The 25,472-nt window shown below is 34.1% G+C and overlaps 1 protein-coding gene across 2 annotated transcripts in view; it reads left to right on the top strand.

Annotated features, from left to right (window-relative positions):
* The window catches only part of ERBB4 (erb-b2 receptor tyrosine kinase 4), a 1,083,293-nt gene that overhangs the window by 776,323 nt on the left and 281,498 nt on the right, over positions 1-25,472 (top strand). For both annotated transcript variants that reach the window (XM_045806650.2, XM_045806649.2), the window contains exons 6-12: positions 6,879-6,997; positions 9,726-9,867; positions 13,452-13,565; positions 15,132-15,258; positions 21,592-21,665; positions 22,626-22,716; positions 24,832-25,031. In XM_045806650.2, the coding sequence (XP_045662606.1) occupies positions 6,879-6,997; positions 9,726-9,867; positions 13,452-13,565; positions 15,132-15,258; positions 21,592-21,665; positions 22,626-22,716; positions 24,832-25,031 (867 nt within the window). The remainder of the gene's footprint in view (positions 1-6,878; positions 6,998-9,725; positions 9,868-13,451; positions 13,566-15,131; positions 15,259-21,591; positions 21,666-22,625; positions 22,717-24,831; positions 25,032-25,472) is intronic.

Raw genomic sequence — 25,472 nt, 5'->3', positions numbered from 1 at the left:
TCTTACCTGCTGGCATGTGGATTTTTTTGTTTGTTTGCTCTTCCGATTAGTGATAGAAGGCTTAACAACATAAATAGGAAATTGAAGCAAGAGGTCAGCTAGTGTGGTAAAATTTCAGACAAAAAACAGTCAATCGATCAATCAAATGGTATAAATAATCTATAGAGTTTTCTCCATTTTTGCTGGATAGAGTAATAATTCGCAACTCTAGACTGCATATTGGAATCACCTGGGGAGTCTATTAAAAGTGGCAAATCCTAGAACATTGCAGGTATTTTTGATTTAATAGGAATTAGATGATTCCCAGCCATTTTTAAAATTTTATTTAAATTTAATTAATTAACATATAGTGTTTATTAGTTTCAGAGGTAGAGTTCCGTGATTCATCAGTCTTATGTAACACCCAGTGCTCATTACATCATGTGCTCTCCTTAATGCCCATCACCGAGTTACCCCATTTCCCACCCCCCAGCCCCTCCAGCAACCCTCAGTTTGTTTCCTATAGTTAAGAGTCTCTCATGGTTTGTCTCCTTCTCTGGTTTTGTCTTATTTTATTTTTCCTCTCTTCCCCTATGACCCTTTGTTTTGTTTCTTAAATTCCACATACAAGTGAAATCATACGAAAATTGTTTTTCTCTGATTGAGTTATTTTGCTTAGCATAATACTTTCTAGTTCCATCCATGTTGTTGCAAATGGTAAGATATATATTTTTTTAAGTATTCTATATCCTGCCACTCAAAATGAGGTCTATGGACCAGCAGACAGTGACATTACCTGGGAGCTGATTAGAATGGACAACCTTGGGCCCCACTGAGATTGGCCAAGTTAAAATCTTCATCGACACAAGAATTCTTATATTAGAGTTTGAAAGACCCTGTTAGATGGTCAAATATACAGCTTGATTCAGAACCACTGGGCAGAGGAAGTAAATAGAACTAGAAGGCCCTGAGAGTGAGGATATGGACGAAATGAGGAAAGAAGCAGTAGATAAGGAAGGGAAGAGAAAAGTGGCAGAGTGTAAAAACAGGAGATGACACTTATAAAGACTTTGCCTAGATTTAACGTTATTTAATTCTTTAACGGGCAGAGATCTCTTCATTTTTGTCACTGTGATATCAGCACTCTGTTTTGCATTATGACTGTTCTTTATCCTTTTTGTAACTCATAGGAAACAATAATAAATATTTAATTAATAAACTGTTAAAGTTCTTTAAATAAAGTAAATTTCTAAGTGAGTAACTTTAAGCATAGTATTGTTATATTTAAAGAAGTAATTAAGCCATTGTTTTTATTAATGATGTGTTGATATGATAAAGCTAATTACAAGTACTTTAATTTCTTCAGATGATAGATATTCTCTCAACAGTATCCCCTTACTCTGGAATGTGTGGTTCCTTAAGGTTTATCCATCTGATTATTATGGATATTTTGGATGAACCTCCATTCCCAATCTCAAGTTTACTGAGCCTATTGCAAGAAACATCTTAACTTCCCAGATTTCACCTTTTATATTAAACAATCACAGTTAGTGGTGTACCATCAATGAATGAGCTAGTTAAAATTCGACCCAAATATTTTAATGCACCCAATGAAGCAATTTAGGAAGGATACTAAATATGGGGGGTGGGGTGGAATCTAATGAAATAATATTCAGGCAAGTGTGGAAATTAATATAACCAAAGCAATTATAAGTTAATGTTCCCATGGAGGCTAAGTGAGTTATTTCATTGATTCAGGAACTGTTTTGTTTTGTTTTTCCATCATAATAAAATATGAGTATAGTTTGATGTGTTTAATTCATATTAAGTAGTACTATTAATCAATACGTGTCATTAAATAGATTGTACAAAGGGAATGTTTTCTTTTTAAAAATAAATCTCACATAACAATGTGAAGAAATGTTTCTTAACTGTGTCACATCATTGTTTAGAGATTAAGCTTATTGTTTTGGGTTTTTGCTTACTTATATAGTTACCTGTCAAGCAAACACTTCTGAAAATATTTCATGCTTACTGAACTTTCAGTTGGAATTAAGGCACACAAAAACCATGATAGCAAAAAGTGCTATTTTTAGTCTTGAATATATCTTACTTTTTTATTTTTAAAATGAATTATAGACTGCTTTTGAAGCAAACCCCATAATTCTCATTAATATCTTAAGTCAAAATTTTGAAACGTAATTACTTTAGAGAGATGTTTCTTTGTGTGTTCTTGAAGTGGAATGGCATATCTAAGATCAAAGTGTCCTGAAAAAATATGTGATATGTAACAACCAGATAGACAAATTTTGAACCAGATTGCTATTTTGAACAATTTAAAGTTGACTCAACACATATGAATGAATAATTTGATGTACATATTTTAAAAGTCTCAGAGCATAATAATTATTATTGAACATAAGATTGTGCTGTTAAGTTATATTTTTAAAACATTACCGTGTTTAAATAGTATACTCACTGAGGGAATTGATCTTAATGTGAACATTTAATAAATAATTTTAAAATAAATTAATGGTTAATTATCTTTATAAATATTATCTACACTAATTTTCTAATTTGGTAGGAAAGACCAAAGTATATAAATGAAGAGAAACTGAAATATTTTGTATAGTACCTTGAACCACCATAGAGTTAAAAATAGAAATGAACACTTAGATATATGTATCTAAGATTAAAATATGGTGTGACTTATAGGCTATTAATGCTGACTTACTTCGTGCTATTTCTGGCTGAGCAATGCCTGTCAGCTTAAAGCCAGTTAATAGGCTGCTCTGTGATAACACTTATTTCAAATCTAGTAATTTGTTTACTTAACATATGTCTGCTATTTCAATTAGCAACTTTGGCACATCAAAAAAGCCTTGTTAAATCTGGAAGAGAGGAATTATATATGAATTTATTTTTTTTACGAAAGTGTCTATTAAAAGTGTTTCCTTTATATAGTATAAATTACTAATTAGAATATCTAAATAAATATACTACTGAGATAAAAGATAGGAACATCAACATAAGCCCAATGTATGAAGTTAATGAGTGGATATAATTTGGATATATTTCATATATATAATGCATATGTGTATAAATATAAATAAAAATTACAAGGATGACAGGAACAGTTCTAGACTTTGGAATACACCAACAAACACAATATGTAATAAGTGAGCTATAAAATATGTCAGATGGTGATCGATGCTATAACATAGATGGAGGAAGAAAGGAAAGACGAAAGGAAGGAAGGAAAGAAAGGGAGGGAGGGAGAGAGAGAGAAAGTTAAGGAAAGAAAAAAAAAGAAGAGGAGAAAGAATCAGTAGTTCAGAAAGGATTCAGTAAAAATAGGGGTTGACTTCGCTGGGAAATTGAGATTTGAGCAAAAACTGAAAGAAGGTAAAGGGACAGGCCAAATTGATTTACTATGTAGAAATTTCTTAAAAAAAAAAAAAAGACGTATTTATTTATTTGAAAGAGAGATTGAGAGTGCAAGTGTATATGCACCTGGGGAGGGGCAGAAGGAGAGGGAGAGGATTTCAAGGGGACTCCCTTCTGAGGGGTAGCCCAAGGTGGTGCTTGATCCACGACCCTGAGATCATGACCTGAGCTGAAATCAAGAGTCAGAGGCTTAACCAAGGGAACTACCCAGGTGCCCCCTATGTAGAAATTTCTTTTAAAATACTTACAAAAGAAATTATTTCAAAATTTAATGTTACCCAAATTGCAAGTACAAATATGCCCTCACAGGTGCACAAGGGTGACTCAGTCCATTAAGCATCCGACTCTTGGTTTTAGCCTAGGTCATTATCTCTTGATCATGGGATCGAGCCCCAAGTTGTGCTCTGTGCTCAGCTCGGAGTCTGCTTCAGATTCTCTCTCCTTCTCCGTCCTCTCTCTTTTTCTCTCTCTAAAATAAATAACTTAAATTTTTAAAAAAATGCACTCACAGATCCAGACCTAAAATTTGTCTTTGTCAAAATTCTGTAAGATGTTAAGAAGTATCATATAACTTTATTTTTACAAAATAAAAACAAGGCAGAGAGAGAGTCTAAGTGTTGTTTCTGTTTAAACTCTATTTGATGTTTGTGTTGCTTGCACTACATAGGTAGGAATGTCATCATGTCCAGTAGAAGAATATAGTTCATATTTAAACATTATGCACTATTTTATGCATATGATAGTCATGTTCAATTAAAAAGGATCCAAGTGAAAATATGGAATCATGAAGTAATCAATAGCAGAATTTAAGGAACATTTAAATCTAGTAATAGACACTCACGGTAATTCTGTTATTTGGATTTTGATATGCTCTGTTTCTTGGTATTTTAATATTTGTCTATTTACAAATTTTTGTGCCCTTTGACTCTCTGCATTTTTTTAAATTATTTTTATTTGAGAGAGAGAGAGAGAGAGAGAACACTAGCAGAGTGGGGAAGGGCAGAGGGAGACGGAGAGAAAGTCTTAAGCAGACTCCACACTGAAATCTCATGACTCTGAGATCACGACTTGAGCTGAAACCAAGAGTTGAATGTTACCCAAGTGTGCCACTCAGGCACCCCTGTATATTTTTTTCTTTGACATGTGCATTAAGCAGTCAACAAATAACTTCCAATGAATTGGCAACATATGATTTATTTAGTTGGAGAGGATGCTCACTTTCTTGTTTACTGAATGCCAAGCACTGTACCAGTCGCCAAGGATAAAAACATGAATAAGACAATGGACTTCAAAAAAACTACTCTAATAGTTTAGTAGGGGGAGCAAACATAAAAAAAAGATACAATATATTATGATAAGTGAAATAATAATAGGTAACAGTTGCTGACCACTATTAACAGGGGCCATGTTAAGTGCTTTATACCTATATCTCTATTTATCTTCAGTCCCATTAGATAGGTACTAATACTAAATCCATCTTAAAACTGGTAAAGTGAAATACAGAGATATTCAATAACCTGCCCATATCACAAGAATAGAGTTTGGGTTTGAGCCTAGACCTTCAGACCACATAGAATCTGCATTAACTTTCTCCCTTGTTCAGAAGAAATAGTGATAAACTAACTCATCCTAGAGATACATCTGGAGTTTTCAGAGAGAAAGTGATACCTGAACTGGGTCTTATAGATGAGTATTTGCTAGGCAAAGAAGACAGGAAGGGTTTTAGCATGGAGGAAAGCATTATAAAAAGGCAATGAGAATCAAAATTGGAAATGATACAAGAAATCAGGAATCGCAAGTGTGACTGTGTGTGGTTGGATGTGAGAAGCATCATGAGAGATGCCAGTAAAGACAGAGATGGTGTTTAATTGATGAAGGACTTTAATCTCTTGCTCAGGGTTTACTCTATTAGTGCAAGGATGACAAGTTTTATTTGCAAAACAACACTGATTTATAGGCAGTGGCTTATATTTTCAAGTCATTGTTTTTAGAGCAGCAGGGTGGATTAATGGGGATCTGAGAAACCTTTTAGAAGGCTATGTAGTCATTTAGAGTAGAAAGGAGGGACGGTAATGAGGAATATTACTTGGCAGTTTTATTTGGTAATTTTACTAGGTATGAGAAGCAAGGGTGAGGAGAAAGAAATAGAAAACACGTCCCCAGTTTTTAGCTAAGCTACTGAATGGATGGTGCTACCAATAATCAAGGGAAGGGAACAAAGAAGAGAGATATGCCTGATGGGTAAAGATGGGAAAGGTAGTTATGTTCCATATTATACATCTTGGGATATCTAAATGGGGTCTTCTGTAGGCAGCTGGTAATAAATGCTGCTGCTCAATAGAAAATTCAGATTTGGATCTTATGTCATCTACCTATAGGTAGTATACAAATAGGGCATGAATGATTTCATCCAGGCATGAGCCCATCACCCAGAGAAAATTGACAAGACTAACTCTGGGCAATACTGTTGTTTGAAGGACAGACTTTGCTACAGTTGCCGTGAAGGAAGCTTTGAAGAACTGGTCAAAAAGATGAGGGAAATCAGACTGAAGGGAAGTATGGAAGCCAAGTCGTGATGTCCTATACATATTCTGTAACATTCATTTCTCTAAATACTTTAAAAATCTCTCTTTGGAATAAGTGAGATATAAGTATCCCCCAAAGCTATAATTTTGATGTCCAGCCCATAGCACTGATTTTTACTAAAGCGTACCCTAATATAGTGCTGTCAGCTTGGATCAAAGGACATTATAAGAAAAGACCAATGGAAATTTGTGTTACATCTACCATGAATGTCTCTCTCCCCCCCCTCCTTCCCTCCATCCCTCCCTCCCTCCCTTCTTTCCTTCTTTTGAGGATGTTGCTCTGTTCCCTACACAGGAAACTTGGTAGAAATTTCACTTAAATCTCAAGAAAAGAAACAGTTATGCTACTACTGACCAGTTATCTATATATGTATCTGTATCTATATCTATATTTATCTATCTACTTGATATGAATCATGTAAGATGTAATGTGAATCATGTAAAAGTTTGTTTCCCTTTTTGCATTGACTCTAAACAGCTTAGATTATTTCTGGGGATACCCTCTGTCATAAAACCGTATGCACATGGTGGATCGACTCGCTACTGACTCCATCTTTTGCAACCTGCCAAAATGCCTCATTCAATTATTTCAAATTTGATTCTTTCCTACTAAGTTGTGTGATTGTTTGGTAAGACTCTATAAGTGTTTGCTGGAACATGAAAGAAAATAAAAACAATATATGTGTTAATTTTGAAGGCGTTTGTACAGTGATACAGACTTCATTCGGTAAATGTTAGCTGAATTGAGTCAATGGTGGGTTGAGTATTTTTACCGGAGAGCTCAGCTTTCCTCAGCTACTTCAAAGCACCTTAGAAGTTTCTCTTGGTGACTGACTTTGATCAGGGTCCCATCTCTGTCTTCCACAGTGACAAGGACGGTGTGTGCAGAGCAGTGTGATGGCAGGTGCTACGGGCCCTATGTCAGTGACTGCTGTCATAGAGAATGTGCTGGGGGCTGCTCGGGACCGAAGGACACAGACTGCTTTGTAAGTCTTGGAGCTTTCCTTCTCCTTCTCCCATCTCCCTCCTTCCTGGTTGGACTCAGGCACATTGAATCTTTAACATTAAAATAAGATCAAGTTTAACCATTTTAGGATTAAGAAAGATCCTCTGCCTTCCTATAATTCATTCCCTCACTGGGTGGCTATTGATTAACTAGGATTGTTCTGTTCTACCAAATGAATTATGTCTTTCTGATGTAATTTATAATACAGGTGAGATGTATTAGAAAAATGTGAAGAGGAGCATATTGAGATATCTTTTTAAAAGCTGACAGTGTCCTTTCAAAATTTACATTGATTACCTGTTTATGTTGTTGCATAAATGAGTTTTCCGAGGGGGGCTCTTGAATTTTATTTCCTGGATTTAAATTTTAAGATTATAGTTATAGATTTCAGGATTATGCATAAATTCACAAATTGAACTATTTCCCAGTTTATTTTGTTTACAAGTTAATATTATTCATAATTAATAAGATTTATAAATGTACGCTTAAAGCAATTTATATGCTAATCTGTGTGATTTTTATTTTAGAAAGGGACACTTTTCTTTCCTTAAAATTAACATTTATAGCTTGTTGGGGACATGTTTTAATTACATTTTAATATTGCTGATTCAGTTCTTTCTGTTCTTTTGAATACAAATAGTTCTGTGAGCTATAGTTAACACAATTTCACATACAGACATTATTTTCATTTTAAGCTAAAAATCATAAAATAAGAAATTGTTTTTGCTCTTAAAAATGAACACAGAAATTCATTTCTTTTTTCCCATTTTCAAATATCTAGTGAATACACACATATATATTTAGAACCAAATATTTTTTCAAATTGACACTTAACTCTGAAAATAAGCAAAACATAAATTAAAGGTCTTATGACATAGTCATTTCTTAATTTTCTTAATGTCACAGGAAACTTAATTTGTCGACCCTAATCCTATAGTGAAACAAAAGTATATATTGCAGAAGTGAGTAGTGAGGAAAAAGAAAAGAAACATGTTAAAAATTTAAGGAAGATGCTTTAGCAGGCCTTGAAGTGAGACCTTTTGCCTTGCCTGTCACCAGACACGCGGTAAAGCTTGATGTCGAGGACACTGAGCAGGTGCTAACAATTACAAAACAGTAACAACAAGAAACACCAACAATAGCCATAACTTTCACTTAGAAGTTTTTCATTGCATTTGTTTTCATGGTTCCATTATCGTAATAAGCAGAGTGCTGGGTGAGTCTCAGAATTCTCATTTCATTACTTTTATGGAATGGTCCAATGACTCCACTTTGGCATTTGGTACAGAATGTTCAAGAATGCCAGACTGAGGCCTTGGTGTAAGTTACGTTGCATGCTGTCTGGAAGGTAAATGTGTTTGATTCCTTCAGTTTATGTCCCTTTGTTGCCAAGCAATCTGTGCACAACATTGCATAAAGTATGTTCGTAAAGCAATTACGAGGACACATGAAGTTTTATAGCCATAAATTAAAACTTACTGAGTTTTGTAGATTGCTTTTTAATAGATTCTTCCTGGAAAATGTCATCTTAGTGAATAATGTATCATGAGTGAGTCTCGTTCTGATTATGCCTCTAGTAGACCATCATCAGGGAAGTGTCATGTTGGTGATAAAGTGCTTGCTAAAACAACAATTGATGAAGAAAATGTTTTGTGGAAACAGAATGAATTAGTGCTTATTAATAACCATACATACAATTTATGATGAAATATAAAATACAGCTTGAGTGCATATTGTCTCACTTTCTAAGGCCTCAATTATTCCTATGAAGGTTTAAGTTGTTTAATTAAGAGAATTAGTTCATCCACTCTTTTGAAAGATATGCTTTTATGTACTTATATATATATTCTATTTTTATACCAAGTACCTCTCAGGTGGTAAATTTGTTTTTTTAATTCTTCTCAAATGCATTCGAACATGTTAACAAGTTGAGGTCTCAATACAAATATATAAGTCAGCAGAAACAAATTGTTTTGTTTGAACTTGATGACTTTCAGTAAATGGTGTGGTATTATGAAAAAGACCACATAGGAAATGGCAGCACATTATTTAATTATGAGATAAGATAGGGCTTCTCTTCGTTTTGGCATTACATTCTCCATATTTACACTTGACAAGTCACCTGCCAGAGCCTTTTCTTCAAGTCCAGTTTAAATCGCTATCACAATGTTTACTCATACAATGGTGATGAATGTGCTTACCATGTCACTTAACCGCACTGAACGTTTCCAAACACCAGTTTTAAGGAAAGTCTAGACTGTTGAATTGGGGGGTTAGTTGTTAGTGCCAGACTCTAAGACTCAACATAAACCCTTTGAATAGTGTGAGTTGAAATGATTTTTCACTATTAGCCAATGTTAATAATTTAAACCAATTATTAGTTTGGAGATTACTGGGTAGAGACTAGGTAACTTGAATATCAGTATATTTGTATAGATTGTATATTCATTGACATTAGAAAAACAGTTTTGTAAAATTTTCGAAGTTCCAAACAAATTTGAACTTAAAAATGAGCACTTAATGACTATAAAGCTGTCAAATTTTATGCTTTTTATGAAATATAAGAATAGAACATACACGTATTTTATATAAATATAAATATAATAAGCAAAGAACACAACCTTCTAACAAAGCTCTTAGAGCAGTGTTCCTTTAACAAGTATTATGAAGGTTATCTTTAGATGAAATTAATATTTGCTATGTTGCAGGCCTGCATGAATTTCAATGACAGTGGAGCATGTGTTACTCAGTGTCCCCAAACTTTTGTCTACAATCCAACCACCTTTCAACTGGAGCATAACTTCAATGCGAAGTATACATATGGAGCATTTTGTGTCAAGAAATGCCCACGTAAGTAACAAGATAAGAATAACCAAATTAATTAGATCATCATTTAAAAACACACAAAAATTACATACATTTATTGTAATTTAAAATTTGCGGCAATATTGTGAATTACTTGGCTATAGGTACTATTGCTACCATTTCACTAATAAGGAAATTAAAATTCAAAAAATAAAAGTGATTGGTCCAAAGTCTCAGCAAAGGAATGGCATATTTGAGGTTAGAGTGTAGTGTCATTGCCTTCTAAACTTACTGTTTTCACTGTACCTCCATGTGTTTGTACATGATGCTGTTTCTCATTAAAGTGATTAGTCAAGTGGGAGCAAGCTTTGTAATGAATGAGATCTGCTCTAATCACAGTGAATTTTTACCTAATATCCTTTCTGATTACTTATTTGTAAAAAATGTATAGAATTATAGTTTTAATATCAAATCTAATCTTGAACAATAACAATAGATGTGAGGGCCCATTTAGAGGTCTTTACAGAATTGACAACTCATCCTGGTGATTCAAAGTAACCAGTTTTGCTTTTATCAATAATTCAGTAACTATATGTCTTCATAATTGCTCCAGTCAGTTTCTTTGCTTGGAATGAGCTATGGGAAATTATTTCTTCATTGTTTTATCTACTGGAAAAACTGAAAAAAAAATCACCACATTTGTCCATATATTCATTTAAAAGGAGACTGTTTTATAAGCTATAGCATACCACTATTATGGTTTTCTTCATTTTGTGCCTGTGATTGAATAGGAAGCGTAAAGGACGTGGGATTAGAGCGGCTGTGGGTTCTGGCTTTGCCCACTCGTGTGATTTTAAATGAACTATTCAGTTTTTTGTATTCTCCTCTTTAAGATGTGGCAATATGTGGTAATAATCATAGCTTTCTTCTCTCCCAGAGTTATTATAATGATCAAAAGGATGGGGAATAAGAATCAGAGGGATAGCATATAAAAACAAGTCTTTGAACACAATGACAATTCTAGTCCTTATTATTAAATATTTTTTATACTTGTTAAAAGAATAATTATTTATACAAGCTTTCAACACCTAACTTGTGGCAAGTGGCTAAACATTGAGAACTCTTTTGTGAAATTACACGCCCAGTTTCCTTAGATATGATAACTCCTAAATTTCCTTGCTTAGAATAGTTAAGGTCAACAAATTACAGACTAATTTAAAACACTTCAGTATTTATCTAAGTAAACTTCCAATATTTGAAGGGCCCTGCTCATAAGGCATGGTTTGTTAAACTGTAACTATCTTGGAAAAACAAAGACATTTTGCTTCTAAATACTGCTCTACAATCCTTAATCTCGAATTCTAAAATTCTAAAACTCCAAATATTTTTTGAAACTCATTTGGCAGCAAAATCTGAAACTAACTGATATGAGGGTCTTTATAATTTGTATTTACTCCACTTGGCATATATTGTGAAAATGTAGACGTGTTTAAATATGGGGTATTCCTGTGAAGATCTTGCAGAAAGGATGGTTACATGATATATGGTACATTCACTTGTTGCAGGTTGAATTCCCCTCAAACAGAGATTACGTTGTTAAGGAGGAGTATTCTCAGCGTGAAGACATGAAGGAGACAGGAAGGGAAAAGCTGTGATGCAGTCTCAACCATGTACTTGTGTGTGTGTGTGTGTGTGTGTGTGTGTGTGTGTGTGTGTGTGTGTGTGTGGTGCACGCCCCCTGGTGGATAACTGGGTATATCATGATCACACTGTACCCACTCCCATGGATCCGTATACATTCCTCTCTACCCCAGACTCCTTTCCATCCCAGATTTTCCAGTCTTTCTTCTCCCAGGGCAAGCCACTGCTCATGAGTCCATATTTATTCTAAGCTCAGGTCACTTCCAAAGTAAATGATCATTTGAACTACCCAGAACCGTGCCCACTGGTAGGATTTTTTTCCTTGCCACCATCTTTCTAGTTCCCTAGTCAGTGAGGCCACAGAGCAGCTGCCGTTCATTTTGAGCTGCTTGCATCCACATACCAAACTTAGTTTTTGTCCTCCCTCTGTTAGCTTGTCACAAGTGCCCTTTCTTGGTCCCCATGCAACCATATGTATGAGCTGAGTGAGAGGTGCCCGCACAAGGAGTCTCGGCTACCTGCTTATGCAGTTTACTTGTGCCTCTGCCCAGACTCATATCCAATCTTAAATGCACTGCTACTATCTTATAGTGGATTCCTGTTGGACCTGCCCAATATGTTGACATGGTTTGAATAAAACCTGATTTATGATGGGCAGTTCTGACTATAAGATCAATCAATGACCCATGGTTAGGGGCTCTATCTCTACCAGGACCCAGAAGCATATCAGGAGCTGTTTATTAAATGGTGTGTAATTCTGTGCTACAGATGGCATGAATTAGCTCTAGAATCCTAGAGGTCTCTGATACGATTTTCCAGCAGGGACTTGCCATAACTCCATTTGGCATATTTTCCACCACAGACACTCCTAACATCATATAGCCTCTTGGGTTTGTTTGTTTATTTGAGAGAGAGAAAGAGTGTGAGCGGGAGAGGAGTAGAGAGGGAGAGAGAGTGAGGGGGAAAGAATCTCAAGCAGACTCCACTCTGAGCATGGGACCCCAACTCAGGGCTGGATCCCAGGACACCAAGATCATGACCTGATGTGAAACCAAGAGTCAGAAGCTTAACCAACTGAGCCATCCAGGCGCCCCACCTCTTGGATTTTATGACCCAAGTAGTAGAAATGCTTGCATCCCAGACTGGACCTGTACCATATGCCTTTCCTGGTCTGAGACCCCTTCAAGGCTGGAAGCCTTCCATACTACTGAATATTAGGCCAGTAGCAGTATGTCCAGACAGGGAAGGATACAGCCCTTAAAATATTAAGCAGCCTAGCAGGTGTTATGTTTTCCCTTTACTGTGGGAGGCTCTACATGCAATTATTTGTTCTTTTTTTGGTGGGGGAGGCAATGTCCTGGCATATTTCAGATCACTGGAGCCCTAAACATTTTATCAATGCATCAGGTAATCGGACACTCCTGGTTTATGTAGTATACTTTCTTAAAGTCCTGCCTTTCAAATTCCATTTGTTTCTTCCTATAAAACTATGGAACAGTTTCTATGGCATTCCACTGAAAGATAGAACACATTTTAAACATTTCCTCCTGGATATGAAGTGCACTCTCTCAATCCAAGGCAATTCAACTTCAGCTTCATTTGTGCTTCATGTAACTGGAAGTATTTTTAGACTTCAGACTTGCATCATGACATGAAATGAAGTGGAACTATTGAAAAACACAAACTAAATGTCATGTAGTTTCCTAAGTCTATAAAAGAAATTCACTGTATCTTGGGGGCACTTCAGGATGTGGAGCAGTAGTCAAGCAAGGACTAACTGTTGTTAACACATGTTGCCCTTGGATTGGAATGTGGATGTTTCTAGATTCTATTTCAGGTGGAGATATTTAAACAGAGTTGTTTTAGGAAAGAGACAGACATGTATACTATCAATGATGCTAATCACTGTCAAGCCCTAAAGTACTTTGTTTTAAACTTGTTTGCCGACCATCAACAATATTGCTAATTTTACCTTTTTCTCAAATCAGATAACTTTGTGGTGGATTCCAGTTCTTGTGTGCGTGCCTGCCCTAGTTCCAAGATGGAAGTAGAAGAAAATGGGATTAAAATGTGTAAACCTTGCACGGATATTTGCCCAAAAGGTGAGTGATAGCTGAGATTATTTTGGCTAGCACAAGGACCGACTCCAAGGTTTTTCCGTTTATTTTGTAATGGACTGGCTAAGTTCACCTCTCTGAACACACACATACTTTTCCATGACTTTGAATAGTTCCCCAAAGTATCAACTGTCTTAACAGTGTGTAGTATCGATTGTGAATGATGTATACTAAATGATCCAGGTTAAACTGGAAGTTAACTTTGATAGAAACTCGGGAAAGAAGTTACATTTTATTCTATATGCAGCAAATCTTAGAAGTTATGCACATAACAAAGGAGTACACGATCATTTTAGCATCCATATTAATTGCTTGCCACTTACCTATGCTAAATGATCTGCTGTGCATATGAAGAGGTGCAAAGAGACAAATAGCATGATATTTACCCTCCAGGTCTTCAAAACTATTTTGAAAGATTAGATATATAAAATGACAAGGAAATTTACTGTAAGTATTAAATAAATGGTGCAGATAATTCCTGCTTTAGGATTTTAGTAGAGAAAGAAATCCCTTTTAGCTGTGATGCTCAAATTCCTCACCCAAATGAAACTTAAATTAAACAGGATGAAAGTACAGTCCAAATTTTCTGAGTGGTATTAAGCCTTCCAAAGTATCAAAGATCACCTTTAAAAAGGGCAAACTTCAGATTTATTTTTAAACTATATTCTCTTTCTCTTTCCTCTTTCTCTCTCTCCCCCTCCCCACCCCCACACATTTTATTTTGCTTGTTTTGTGTTTAAGTAGAGCCTTCAGAAAGTACAGGTAATACTCAATTTAAGAATTTAAGTATAGGGGCACTTGGGTGGCTCAGTTGGTTAACTGTCTGCCTTAGGCTTAGGTCATGATCTCAGGGGTCCGGGGATCAAGCCCTGCATTGGGCTCTGTGCTCAGAAGGGAGTCTGCTTCCCCCTCTTCTCACTCTTGCTCTCCCTCTGACTCTCCCCTGCTCATGCTGTCTAACCCACCCACCCCACCCTACCCCACTCAAATAAATAAACAAACTCTTTTAAAAAAAATTAAAAATAAATACTTAAATGGCTCTTGATTCCGGTTACAACTCACATCATTAGTACCTTATTTAATATATATTCTTAATTAGACCAATGTTTTTAAAATCATAGTTTGTAGACCATCATTAGGCTATGAAATTATTTCACTCAAGGGACGAGGATTTAAAACTTTAAAAATGATATTTTAGGGTGGATGAGAGAATAGTTGATTTTATGTGGCAAAGGCAGGTATTGATTGTTACAAGTTTTGTTTTAGTTACATATGTATTATGTGGGTATACTGGGACTTGATATAAGATATGATTCTTAATCATCATGGTCACTAGACTATAATGCAGGGACAGTATATTAAAGCAGGCCCAGCAGTTAATGTTGCACGAATAAATTATTATTTTATTTGTTAGAAAACTGTTTCTTTCTCATGAGGAACTCTTTTCATTTCATAATGAAAAAATACTGTTATTGTAGAATAAAAATGCAATGATTTATTGACTGAAAAAAAAGTTTCTCAACTCCCTGACTGTGAGTCTTGTTTCTACAGCTTGTGATGGTATTGGCACAGGATCACTGATGGCAGCTCAGACCGTGGATTCCAGTAACATTGACAAATTCATAAACTGCACCAAAATCAATGGGAATTTGATCTTCCTTGTCACTGGTATTCATGGGTCAGTATGAAATTTTTGCAGAAAATTATTTTATGAAGTGTAGACAAAGCTTAAGAGATGCCTTAGCTTTGTCTGTTTGATTCCCTTTGACCCAGATGAGTTCTACCCTTTGTTAATGCTCTTCTCCAACAAAATCAAATGCCAGATTTTACCAACAATGATAATAAAAACCACAGTTTTGAGATACATAGACTATGAGTTTAGTAACGACTTAGATGTGACAATATAAATTTGTATATAAACTCAAATGTGTTTGTGGGATATTTTCCTCAAATCCACAGATTTCAGAAAGCTTAGCATATTTTTAGATATGTTTAGGGAAACAGTGTCAATGGGTGAAGTGAGAAATTTTATTCAAATTCCTAACTGACTATTTCAGGAAAACATAAATTAATATTCATTGTAAAATATATCTCATAAACACAAATCAGTAACTTTAAATTCTCTTGAGCTTTCAGAAATTCTCTTTGGCCTGATGTATCTCTTTCTCTTTTTCTTAGGTTAGGAAATTAGTACTAGTATAGGAGAGCTAATAAATGAACGTCATTTTAGCGGTAAAAATTGTAACATTTTCTGGGATCCTTCATTACAGAACCACCTGCTGGCTTTAACTAGGAAAACAACCAAGTTTGTATTCTTTCAATTGTAATAAAAATGTCAATTTTTTACTTTTTATTTTATCTATTTATCTATATTACTCTTAATCCCTAAATATTAATGCTGCAGGCTACAGATAAAGAATATTACTCACATATTTCAGTTCAAAATCCTAACTCTAAACATATATCACTTCATGTCTAGAAGCAAAATAATTTAACAGATTATGAATAAATATGTCCAAATAGGAACAACAAGAGAAATAGAACAAAGTGTTTCTTTCCATGCAAATAAATTATAGTAGGTCTTACTGCATAAAGCATTTCTTTACTTTAAAATGTAGCTTTTAATATGGGTTCATGCCAGATACTATAATGGTATGTATACACTTTCTGCCCCAGATATATTATGTTCAGCCCAAGTAATGTTTAAAAAAATAAATATTTATGGTCAACATTCCTAACTGCTCTTTAAAAATATGTAGATTTGGTCACCCTTAGCACATACTTCTACATGGCAGCAATCTTTTGGAGCCGGGGTCATCCTAGCCATTTTGAAACAGGACAACCAAATTTAACAGAGTCACTACTAACTCTCTAAATCCATTTACACTGATATCCTCACCTCTTTGGCCCCAGTAGGTAGGAGACCTGGGTCAACATTTAGGTGTGTCTCTATAATCGAATGTATATATAACATTAACTAAAACAATATATCCACAATGTAACTATTTCCAAAAAACCAAATACCACCATGAATGAAAGATCATATCATGTTAACAGCATTTTCTGAGAAATAGGAAGACATATCCACTTAAATCACATTGCCCATTTCCACAGGGGTATAATAAATGAATTGGCCTCAAGTCCATCAGTGTGAGGAAAGATTTGAAAACATAGTCTCATAAATGTCATTAGAGTTGTTTTCATTCTAAGCAGACCCAATATCCATCTTTTATATATTAAGTATATTCATATTTCCTTTTCAATTATGAAACAAAAATTGTGGATGATATAGCCTACCTATATACATAATTTTATAAAGTGATTCTAATTCTCTAATTGTAATTTAGAAAAAAAAAACAAGAAAAGTAATAGATAATAAAATATGTACTGATAGGAAAATGCTCAGCTTCTACCTACTTGTAATGAAAGTTTGGATTTATGAGAAATAAGATTAGAAGTCATTCTGTGCAAGAACTATGGGGGAATAAAGAACAGAGGAATAGCTGACCACTGGAATAAGAAATAAGTAACAGATATATTGTTATTGGACAAGAGGAAGACAGAAATAAATATCATTCAAATAAAGGCAACATGACTGCAGAATTACACACAGTCATGGTATGAACAACTATGAAGTTTGTGCTCATGGGTCCTTAACTGAATGGGACATTTTAAGGTTGTTCAAGACATAGGGCAAACCTTTGCTGTGAAACATTTAATTTTCAAAAACCTATAATGTCCCCCAATTTCTGTTACAACTAACATGCCTCTCCAAATGTCCCAGCTTCCCTTTAGTTGGGTGATACTGCCCCCTTTGAGAACCACTGCAAGAATTCTGTGATACTAGAAGGATTATGAACCAACAAAGCAACCCACTGATGGTTAATCTTGTAGGTGAACCATGGGTGGGGAAGTTCAATGAAGATGATCTAATGCAGTTCAGAATTGTTATTTTAGTCTTGGTTCCTTATGGAGCATATTTATCAAAAGTCTGTATTTATACTAATTGTAAAATGGTTTTACATATTCTGAATCACCTGACATCCAGAATAGGGGAAATATTCATCAATAAATGCAAAAAAAAAAGGGAAGAAGATAGATCAAGATATAAAAATATATTGCACAATAGACACCATATATTCACAAAGTTTTGAGAAGAATCATTACAAAGTATTAGATTAATCCAGACTTTCAAGGAAAACAACCTTGCTAATTCATTCAGGTGAAAATGAGTTATAGAAAATTGACTCACATGATTAGAAACAGACAGGTAAACAAAGCCTCTCTTAAAAATGAGCTCAGAAAGTAAGAATTGAAGTTCCTACTTTAGTAATTTGATCCAGACTTGACTAGAGTTTGATTTGAGGCTCTGCCATAGACAATTTTACTGAGTTGCTGGGCTTCCACTATATGTCAAATATTCAGTTTCTTCCAATGTAAAATTGAGAATTGGGTTTATAATCAATACCTACCTTCTCTGATTATTTCAGGGATAAAAAAATATTTTTAAGTGCTCAGCCAAGTACCTGATATATTGTAAAACATTAATAAGTGGTACAAAAAGAAAAAAAAATACAGGGGGAGGAAAGGAGGGAGAGAAAAAAGGGAGAGAGAGAATTTTTTAAAAAAGTGAAGGAGGAGGAGGCAGGTCTAAAGAAAAATCTCAGTGACTATATCTAGTTATAGCACAACATGCAGTGTAACAGATATTATTTTGTAGACTACTGAAAACCAAATAAAGGCAAAGTTATTTTCATGGCAATATTTCCTTTACGATAAGCCATACTCCTTCCTTAGTCCAGAAGGCTATTATTTCTTCTTTATCAGCACTTAACTTGGAATATTTTAATACTAACATTATAATTAATATTATTGTGTCTCAACCATAATATATAAGGCATTTTCCAGGACAAATATACATGTTATATTTTATATTTCTTATTCCCAATTTTATGCCAGTATGAAACATATATTCTGAAGCCTTTCTCTTGATCTTAGGAAAGTTTTGATAAAATGTTAATTCAGTAGGTCTAAGGCATCTTATAAATGTATAGGCATTATGTGTATTCATGTATACAATGTATGCATGTGTGGAAAGAGAGATTTTAAATGTAACATAGAATATTATAAGCAAAAAAAAATTCTAGAAAATTAAAGGCATATTTTACTCACTTAATTCCCGTTACCATTGATCTTTTATTATTTTTCAATGGGATGTATGGTTTGAGTAAAATAGCTTAAGCTAATAGGTAAAATTCATAATTAGATGAGATTATACTTTTCAAAAACAAGTTTCTGCAAAAAATAAACTTACTGTCAATTTGTCAATTATAATTTTAATATGTAAAAGAACTCAAGAAAGTTAATTGGCATGATCAGTTTATAGCACAATGGTGTCATTGCCAGAAATAGACTAGGTGCTCTTACTCCTTTATTTAGAATGGGAACCAAGGCAAACCTGTGTTCAGGGTTATCCATAGGAATGTTCACCTTTAATCTCTTGTCATGTTTGAGGATAGTCATGCGCATGTACTTAGAGTAACAAAATGCTCACCAAATAAGCGTGTTCATGCTGTGTCGCAGGGAGACACAGACAAGAAAGTGCTTAGATAAGAGAGTGCAATGATGATATACAATGGAAAAGAGAGAATGGGTTTGATGAAAAATAAAGCAATTTCAATGCAATTGTAAAAATACGCTTCTCTCTATCCTGAGCTTTATTTTGGATCACCAAACACAATGACACGAAACACACTTCACATGGCTCTGAATTTAGCTAGGGAAGTTCTCAATTTTAAAGTACTATGGATTTCAAGTGGCTATAGGATGCAACTCCCTGCAGGTACTTTGAAGTTGGTAAGTAGGATTCTGTCAACTTATTTTATGAGAGTCCTGAATCTCTAAAATTAAGTATATAAAACTTCTGTGGTCCATTGGGCTTCATATGAACAGTCCAGAATTCATTTCATTCCTGGCAACTTGGAAGTGTTCTCGGTAAAGGTTTGGACTGACCCCATTATTGTGTGCTTGCCCTGAATTGTGAGTGTTTCTCAATAAAGCCAAAATATTTGATTATATGACAAGAGCTGTTCTATACACTGCTTTTCATCAAACAACAAATATTGAAGCTCATTCTACCACTGCTGCAGAGCTGATATTTTCTCTGCATACAGAAGTCTTTGCACATTAAAAAATGATAACAACAAGATTTTTCTTGCATGGTGAACTTAATTTCTTGGCTTCACGTTGATCAAAAGCATAGTATTTCATTTGATGTATCTTCAGTTATAAATAGAGCAAGTTTGCCAGAACATTTAATTTAGACTTTAAGCTTTTCAGAGACATTCATATCACATTGAGGAAAATCTTAATTATGTGTGAATTATAGGGAAACTCATAGTGTTTCTCTAAGCCTTCTAGAACACTCTCTGTTAAGCTAGTGGTACATTGTATCAATTATACTTCATAGATTGAAACAGTATTTAATCAAGCATAGTTTTTGTGGTTTTGTTTTGTTTTTTGTTTTTCGTATTTTTTAAAGATATAGGATGGTTCACAGTATAGAAGCATATGCAGATAAACCAAGTTGAGAGAGCCAGTAAAATGGGGTTCCAGAGATCAAGGTTGCTGGAACTAATAGTGTTTTCAAGGTCCTAATGCAAGGATGAATTAATGTCAATGGTTTCAGACTCAAATTCCTAGAAGACAGGCCGAATGCCTTTCTGTTTGTCAAGGGACTGTGGAGCATCTTGATTGATAGCCCTATTAAGGCCACCTGCGATGTATCACTGCATCCTATTGTTTACCCCCCAAGTGAAAGAGAAGGTTCTCAAAGATGTAAAACAACAGATGTCCACAGCAAGATTAAAGCTCAGGTGATTGCTACAGATGGATACATGCTTCTAAAAAAACCTAAGTTCATTGTTCTTAGGTTTGCTTTCTTGGAGAAGTGGTCAATGAATAAGATTTAATTTTGCTCTGGAGGGTACATATTGATATGAGGTCTCTACTTGCCCAGGATAGCACAGATCATATTTCAAAGTAATAAAACTTAAAAAAAAAAAGTATTCCTTAAAACAGCTGAAAATATTGGTTGAATTAATGAGAAATATTTGGTATTATTTGCAAGTATGCAATTATTTGGTATGGTCAGTATATTATACATGAAAGGTATCTTCCTAAGAAGAAAACTTCTGAAAAAAATCCAATAAATATTTAATTTTAAAAGATATTTTATGTTCATTTTTGAAAAGAAAGGGCATCTATATATCAATAATATTAATTACAAAGATATATTTATGCATTAGGAGATGGCATTTTTAAAAAGCTCCAAAATTTACACCTTTGGATATTATTATATTTGTTATAAATTTTGTTTCAGATGTTAGTATGATTCATAAAGATGGAAGCAAATATTTCCTGTGCTATAAAAGCAAATATAAATAAACCAGATAGGAACAAGATTGCTCTAAATAATCCTTATGAAGAGTAACTTTCATACAATGTTATGAAAATTTAGTATTAAATGTAAGGATATAGCAAAAAAGAAGAAAGTGATTTCTTGTGTTTGTTTTTATCCATCTTGTGAAATTGTAGGTGCTATTAACAATTTAGGATGCTTTGAGGAGCCCAAAAGGCAATTGTTGTCACCATAATTATTTGCAGAGTATATTTTTCCCAATTAAGAAGAAAACTTTAAAGGCAAAATAAAATAAAATTATTTATAAATAGACTTGTTATATTTGGAGGTTTCTTTAGGATAGTCAAACTGGACCATTCCTCTAGAACTAGAATAGCCTTCAATGAAGAACTCATATTTGATATGATAAATGTCCTCAAAGCACCTTTTAATCCTCCTCCACATGTAGCATAACAAACTTTGGACAAGGAATTGCTAATCTTTCCATTGCTACTTAAAATTCAATTTGAATGAACTAACTATAGTTACATCTTATGTTTTCACTCCTTTATCTAATTTAAAATTTGGCTGCATTTCTTCCTGACTCTCTAGGGACCCTTACAACGCAATTGAAGCCATAGACCCAGAGAAACTGAATGTTTTCCGGACAGTTCGAGAGATAACAGGTAATTTTTAAAAGTGCGATTGTGGTGCTATGAACTATGTGACTTTTAGTGTTTTCCTGAAAATAGTACATAATATTGAAATCGGCAACTTATTTTCAAAGTGAATTCTAGTTTTAAAAATGCATGTGATTTTAAATGATGAGTGTCTTTATTCCTTAGCCTCTGTGCTCATTGTGAAAACCCATGGAATTTATAAAATAAAATATCCTTGACATTTTTATGTTATTGTTTTTGTGTCAACTGATCTTTTGATCCATGTTTTTCTAGGTACTTTTTCATAAGAAGTACTATTGAGCGTGGATAGCAGGTGGCAGTCATTTAGCCCATATTTATGGAGCACCTGTTCAGGGCTGTTATATATAATAGCTGATAGGGGACTCATAGACATGAATTGGATATGGATTTGCTATCAAAGAATGAAAAATCAGATGAGAAAGATTAGGTATATACAGAATGCATTAGGCTGCAACGCAGGCAAATGATGTCATAAGTGTAGAGACATAATAGTAAAGGATTTCCAGAGAAATTAAAACTATATTTTTCCCTTTATGTAATTAGACTAAGTAGTTTTGATTTTAGAAGAATGAATCAAATTAAGGATCATTTAATTCTTTTTACATATATAGTTCTATGATTCTGTGTGTCTGAGAACCTAGATTTTTGGTGTTTATTAGTTTGGTATTCATTATCTACTGAGTATTGTGGCCCAGGAACATTGGGTAAGACACTCAGTCTTGGAAGAAGAACTATGAGATAGAATAGAATGACTCAAAATAGGAGTATTCAGCCTTTCTTTCTTTCTTTCTTTCTTTCTTTCTTTCTTTCTTTCTTTCTTTCTTTCTTTCTCTTACCTCATATCTTTCAAGACATTTTCATCACATTTCAAGGATACTCAGTATTAAACACAGTTACTAAGGTAATGATATTCTGAGGTGTTTTTATTGCCCTTGTCTTTTTTAGGTTTCTTGAACATACAGTCATGGCCCCCAAACATGACTGACTTCAGTGTTTTCTCTAACCTGGTGACCATCGGTGGAAGAGTCCTCTATAGGTAGGTGTATATGTTCAGAGATGCAGGGCTTCCAGATTTCAAGACTAATGTCATGTGTACATATGTCAAAGTTTCAGCCTCACTGATTCTAGAAATATTGGGTTTCCATTTTTAATTACAAAGGTAAGCCCAATGAAAAATACCCCTGGTTGTGCTTTAAAGTATGCAGGATACAAAATAAATAAATAAGTAAAGTATACAGAATAAACAGTTTGATTTTTCAACTGCTTCTCACTTTTGCAGGTAGGGAGTGCATAAAATCAAACCTTTGTTTTTGAACATATGTTATCATAACTAAAAACTAACATGGGATGACTAGATAATGGCTTAGGTGTGTGGGATACAAATGCTAATTTAGCAGAAGGTTCTTGTTTCTGGTGCCATCATTTGAACCACGGATCATGGGGCTAATATGTCAGGACTTGGCCCACTCCTCTATGTGCAATGCTGGCTAATAGCGGTCAGAAAAAGCAGGGCTCCAAAGCACACTGTTCTAAAGGTCTAATATCAATATTTTAATTCACATAATAAAAATGTGTGAATTAATATTTAGTAAGCCACTGCTTTATTTTATTTTAGATTTCATCTGTATGAGATTCTTATTTATGAACAGTTAAAAGTTGATTTACAAAAAGGGATTTAGATTTCATTTTTTCTACTTAAATCTGAAAGATGCCTTAAATCAATACTGTCACCAAATATTGCATAATAATATTTCACAGAAAGTCCACTGAATTTTGCATTAAAACAGGTATATCTGTAAGATTTTAAACTGTGAAGGGGAAAAGTTCTTAATAAAAACGCATAGTGGAGAGATACTGTCTATCCAAGTGCTACATGCAACTAAATTTTACTATTCATTGAATCAAATGTTAAAAATATGTCAAGCATAATTATGTTCACATTTTAATAAACAACTCAAGATGGTTATGATGGGAACACAGATTTCAGAGAATGAATTACATCTCAGTTGAATACACATGTACTGAGTTTTATATATACATATGTATGCATGTATATATATGCGTGTAAGTATATAGGTAGGTATGTGTGTGTATATATATCTCTGTATATTTATTTATATACACACACACACAACACATGGAAAAAATCCTGAGTATTGTCAGCAAAGTATATTTAGATTTATAAATAAAAGGGGACAGCTTTGATCTCCAAAATGTAAAATATTGTTCATTAGTTGATTGAAATGTGGGAAACAGATGATTCTTTAGAGAATAGAAAAGGAATTTAATTACAAAATGTAGACTATGTTAAAATAAAACAATTTCCTTGAAATGATAATTTCTTTCCACAGTATAGTTGTTATTTAACTTTTAGGGATGCTTTCCCCAGTTGTTCAAGCCTTCTGAATATTTTTTTTTAACTTTTAGCTTAATTTCATTCTTCTCTTTAATTTTTAATGTCTCCTATCTTTACTTATACATTCTTCAACTATTACAATCACACTTTGGTTTCTGAAGTTTAAATTAAAGCTAAATATCTATAGTCATTCTCTGCAATATTTACCCTCTGAAAGCATGTCTAGATTTATTAAATAGAGTAGAACTAATGTCTTACTTTAGGTAGATGAATAATCATTCCATAAATATTTATTAATTATTTAGTTTTTCTTAAGTTTTACTTATTTAAGTAATCTTTACCCTCAACATGGGGCTCATATTCATGACCCCGGGATCAAGAGCCTAATGCTTCTGCAACTGAGCCAGCCAGAGTCCCCTAATTAGTTTTAAAACTGAATTTCATCCTTGAAGAACTTGAGACTTGGGGGATAGTGGGAAAAATAGTGAGCCAGATATGTCAGTGGTAAATATGTAGACAGAAATGGACATATCATTAATATTTATACTTCTAAAAAGTGAACATTTTCTTTTAGGGGCTCAAATGATTCCTTTTAAAACTCAGTTTATACAGCTTGTAGAGAAATAATATTCAGATCACAATTTAGTGACTCAGTCTCTTTTTTTATACTCTATTAGCATTCTTTCTGGGGTAAGATGTGACATCCTTATTTTACTTAAAGAATGTATGCCAAAAATATTATATATATATATATATATTAAATATTGTTCCATTTCCCCCCTTCCTTCTCTTTAGTGGCCTCTCCTTGCTTATCCTTAAGCAACAGGGCATCACTTCTCTACAATTCCAGTCTCTGAAGGAAATCAGTGCAGGAAACATCTATATTACTGACAACAGCAACCTATGTTATTATCATACCATTAATTGGACAACACTCTTCAGCACTATCAACCAAAGAATAGTGATCCGGGACAATAGGAAAGCTGAAAACTGTAGTAAGTACATTATTTGGACTTTCAAACAGAAACTTTGAATATTTTCTCCCATTCTACATTGGACCAAACAGTTAAAAATAACTGAGTCAGAATTGTTCCCTATTTTTCTCAACTCTTAAGAAGGGGGATAGTTAATCAGCATGGGTGACTTTTTATAATTTATTGCATGTTTTTATAACATACTGTGTGCCTGCAGATCTTGCCTAGTTGCAAGAAACTTCCTATAGAGACTAGATTCAATAGATGTAAATGGAACCTGAGAATCTAAATATGTAATAAGCATCCTGGGTGTATTCCTTGGACACAGTCAGTTTGTGGCAATTCACCCTATTGAATTTTCTGTTTGCTTTTTGGTTTCAGTGAATAACATAGGATAATGGAGAGTCTTTTGGGGGGTGGTGGAAAAAATGCAGATGTGTTCTGAAATGTGTAAAAAATGCT

The sequence above is a fragment of the Ursus americanus genome, chromosome 1 (assembly GCF_024610735.1).
Source record: "Ursus americanus isolate L20-20 chromosome 1, mUrsAme1.1.p, whole genome shotgun sequence".
NCBI lineage: Eukaryota > Metazoa > Chordata > Mammalia > Carnivora > Ursidae > Ursus > Ursus americanus.
Note: the sequence above shows the minus strand (reverse complement) of the source record. Positions and strands in the feature narration are given on the sequence as shown.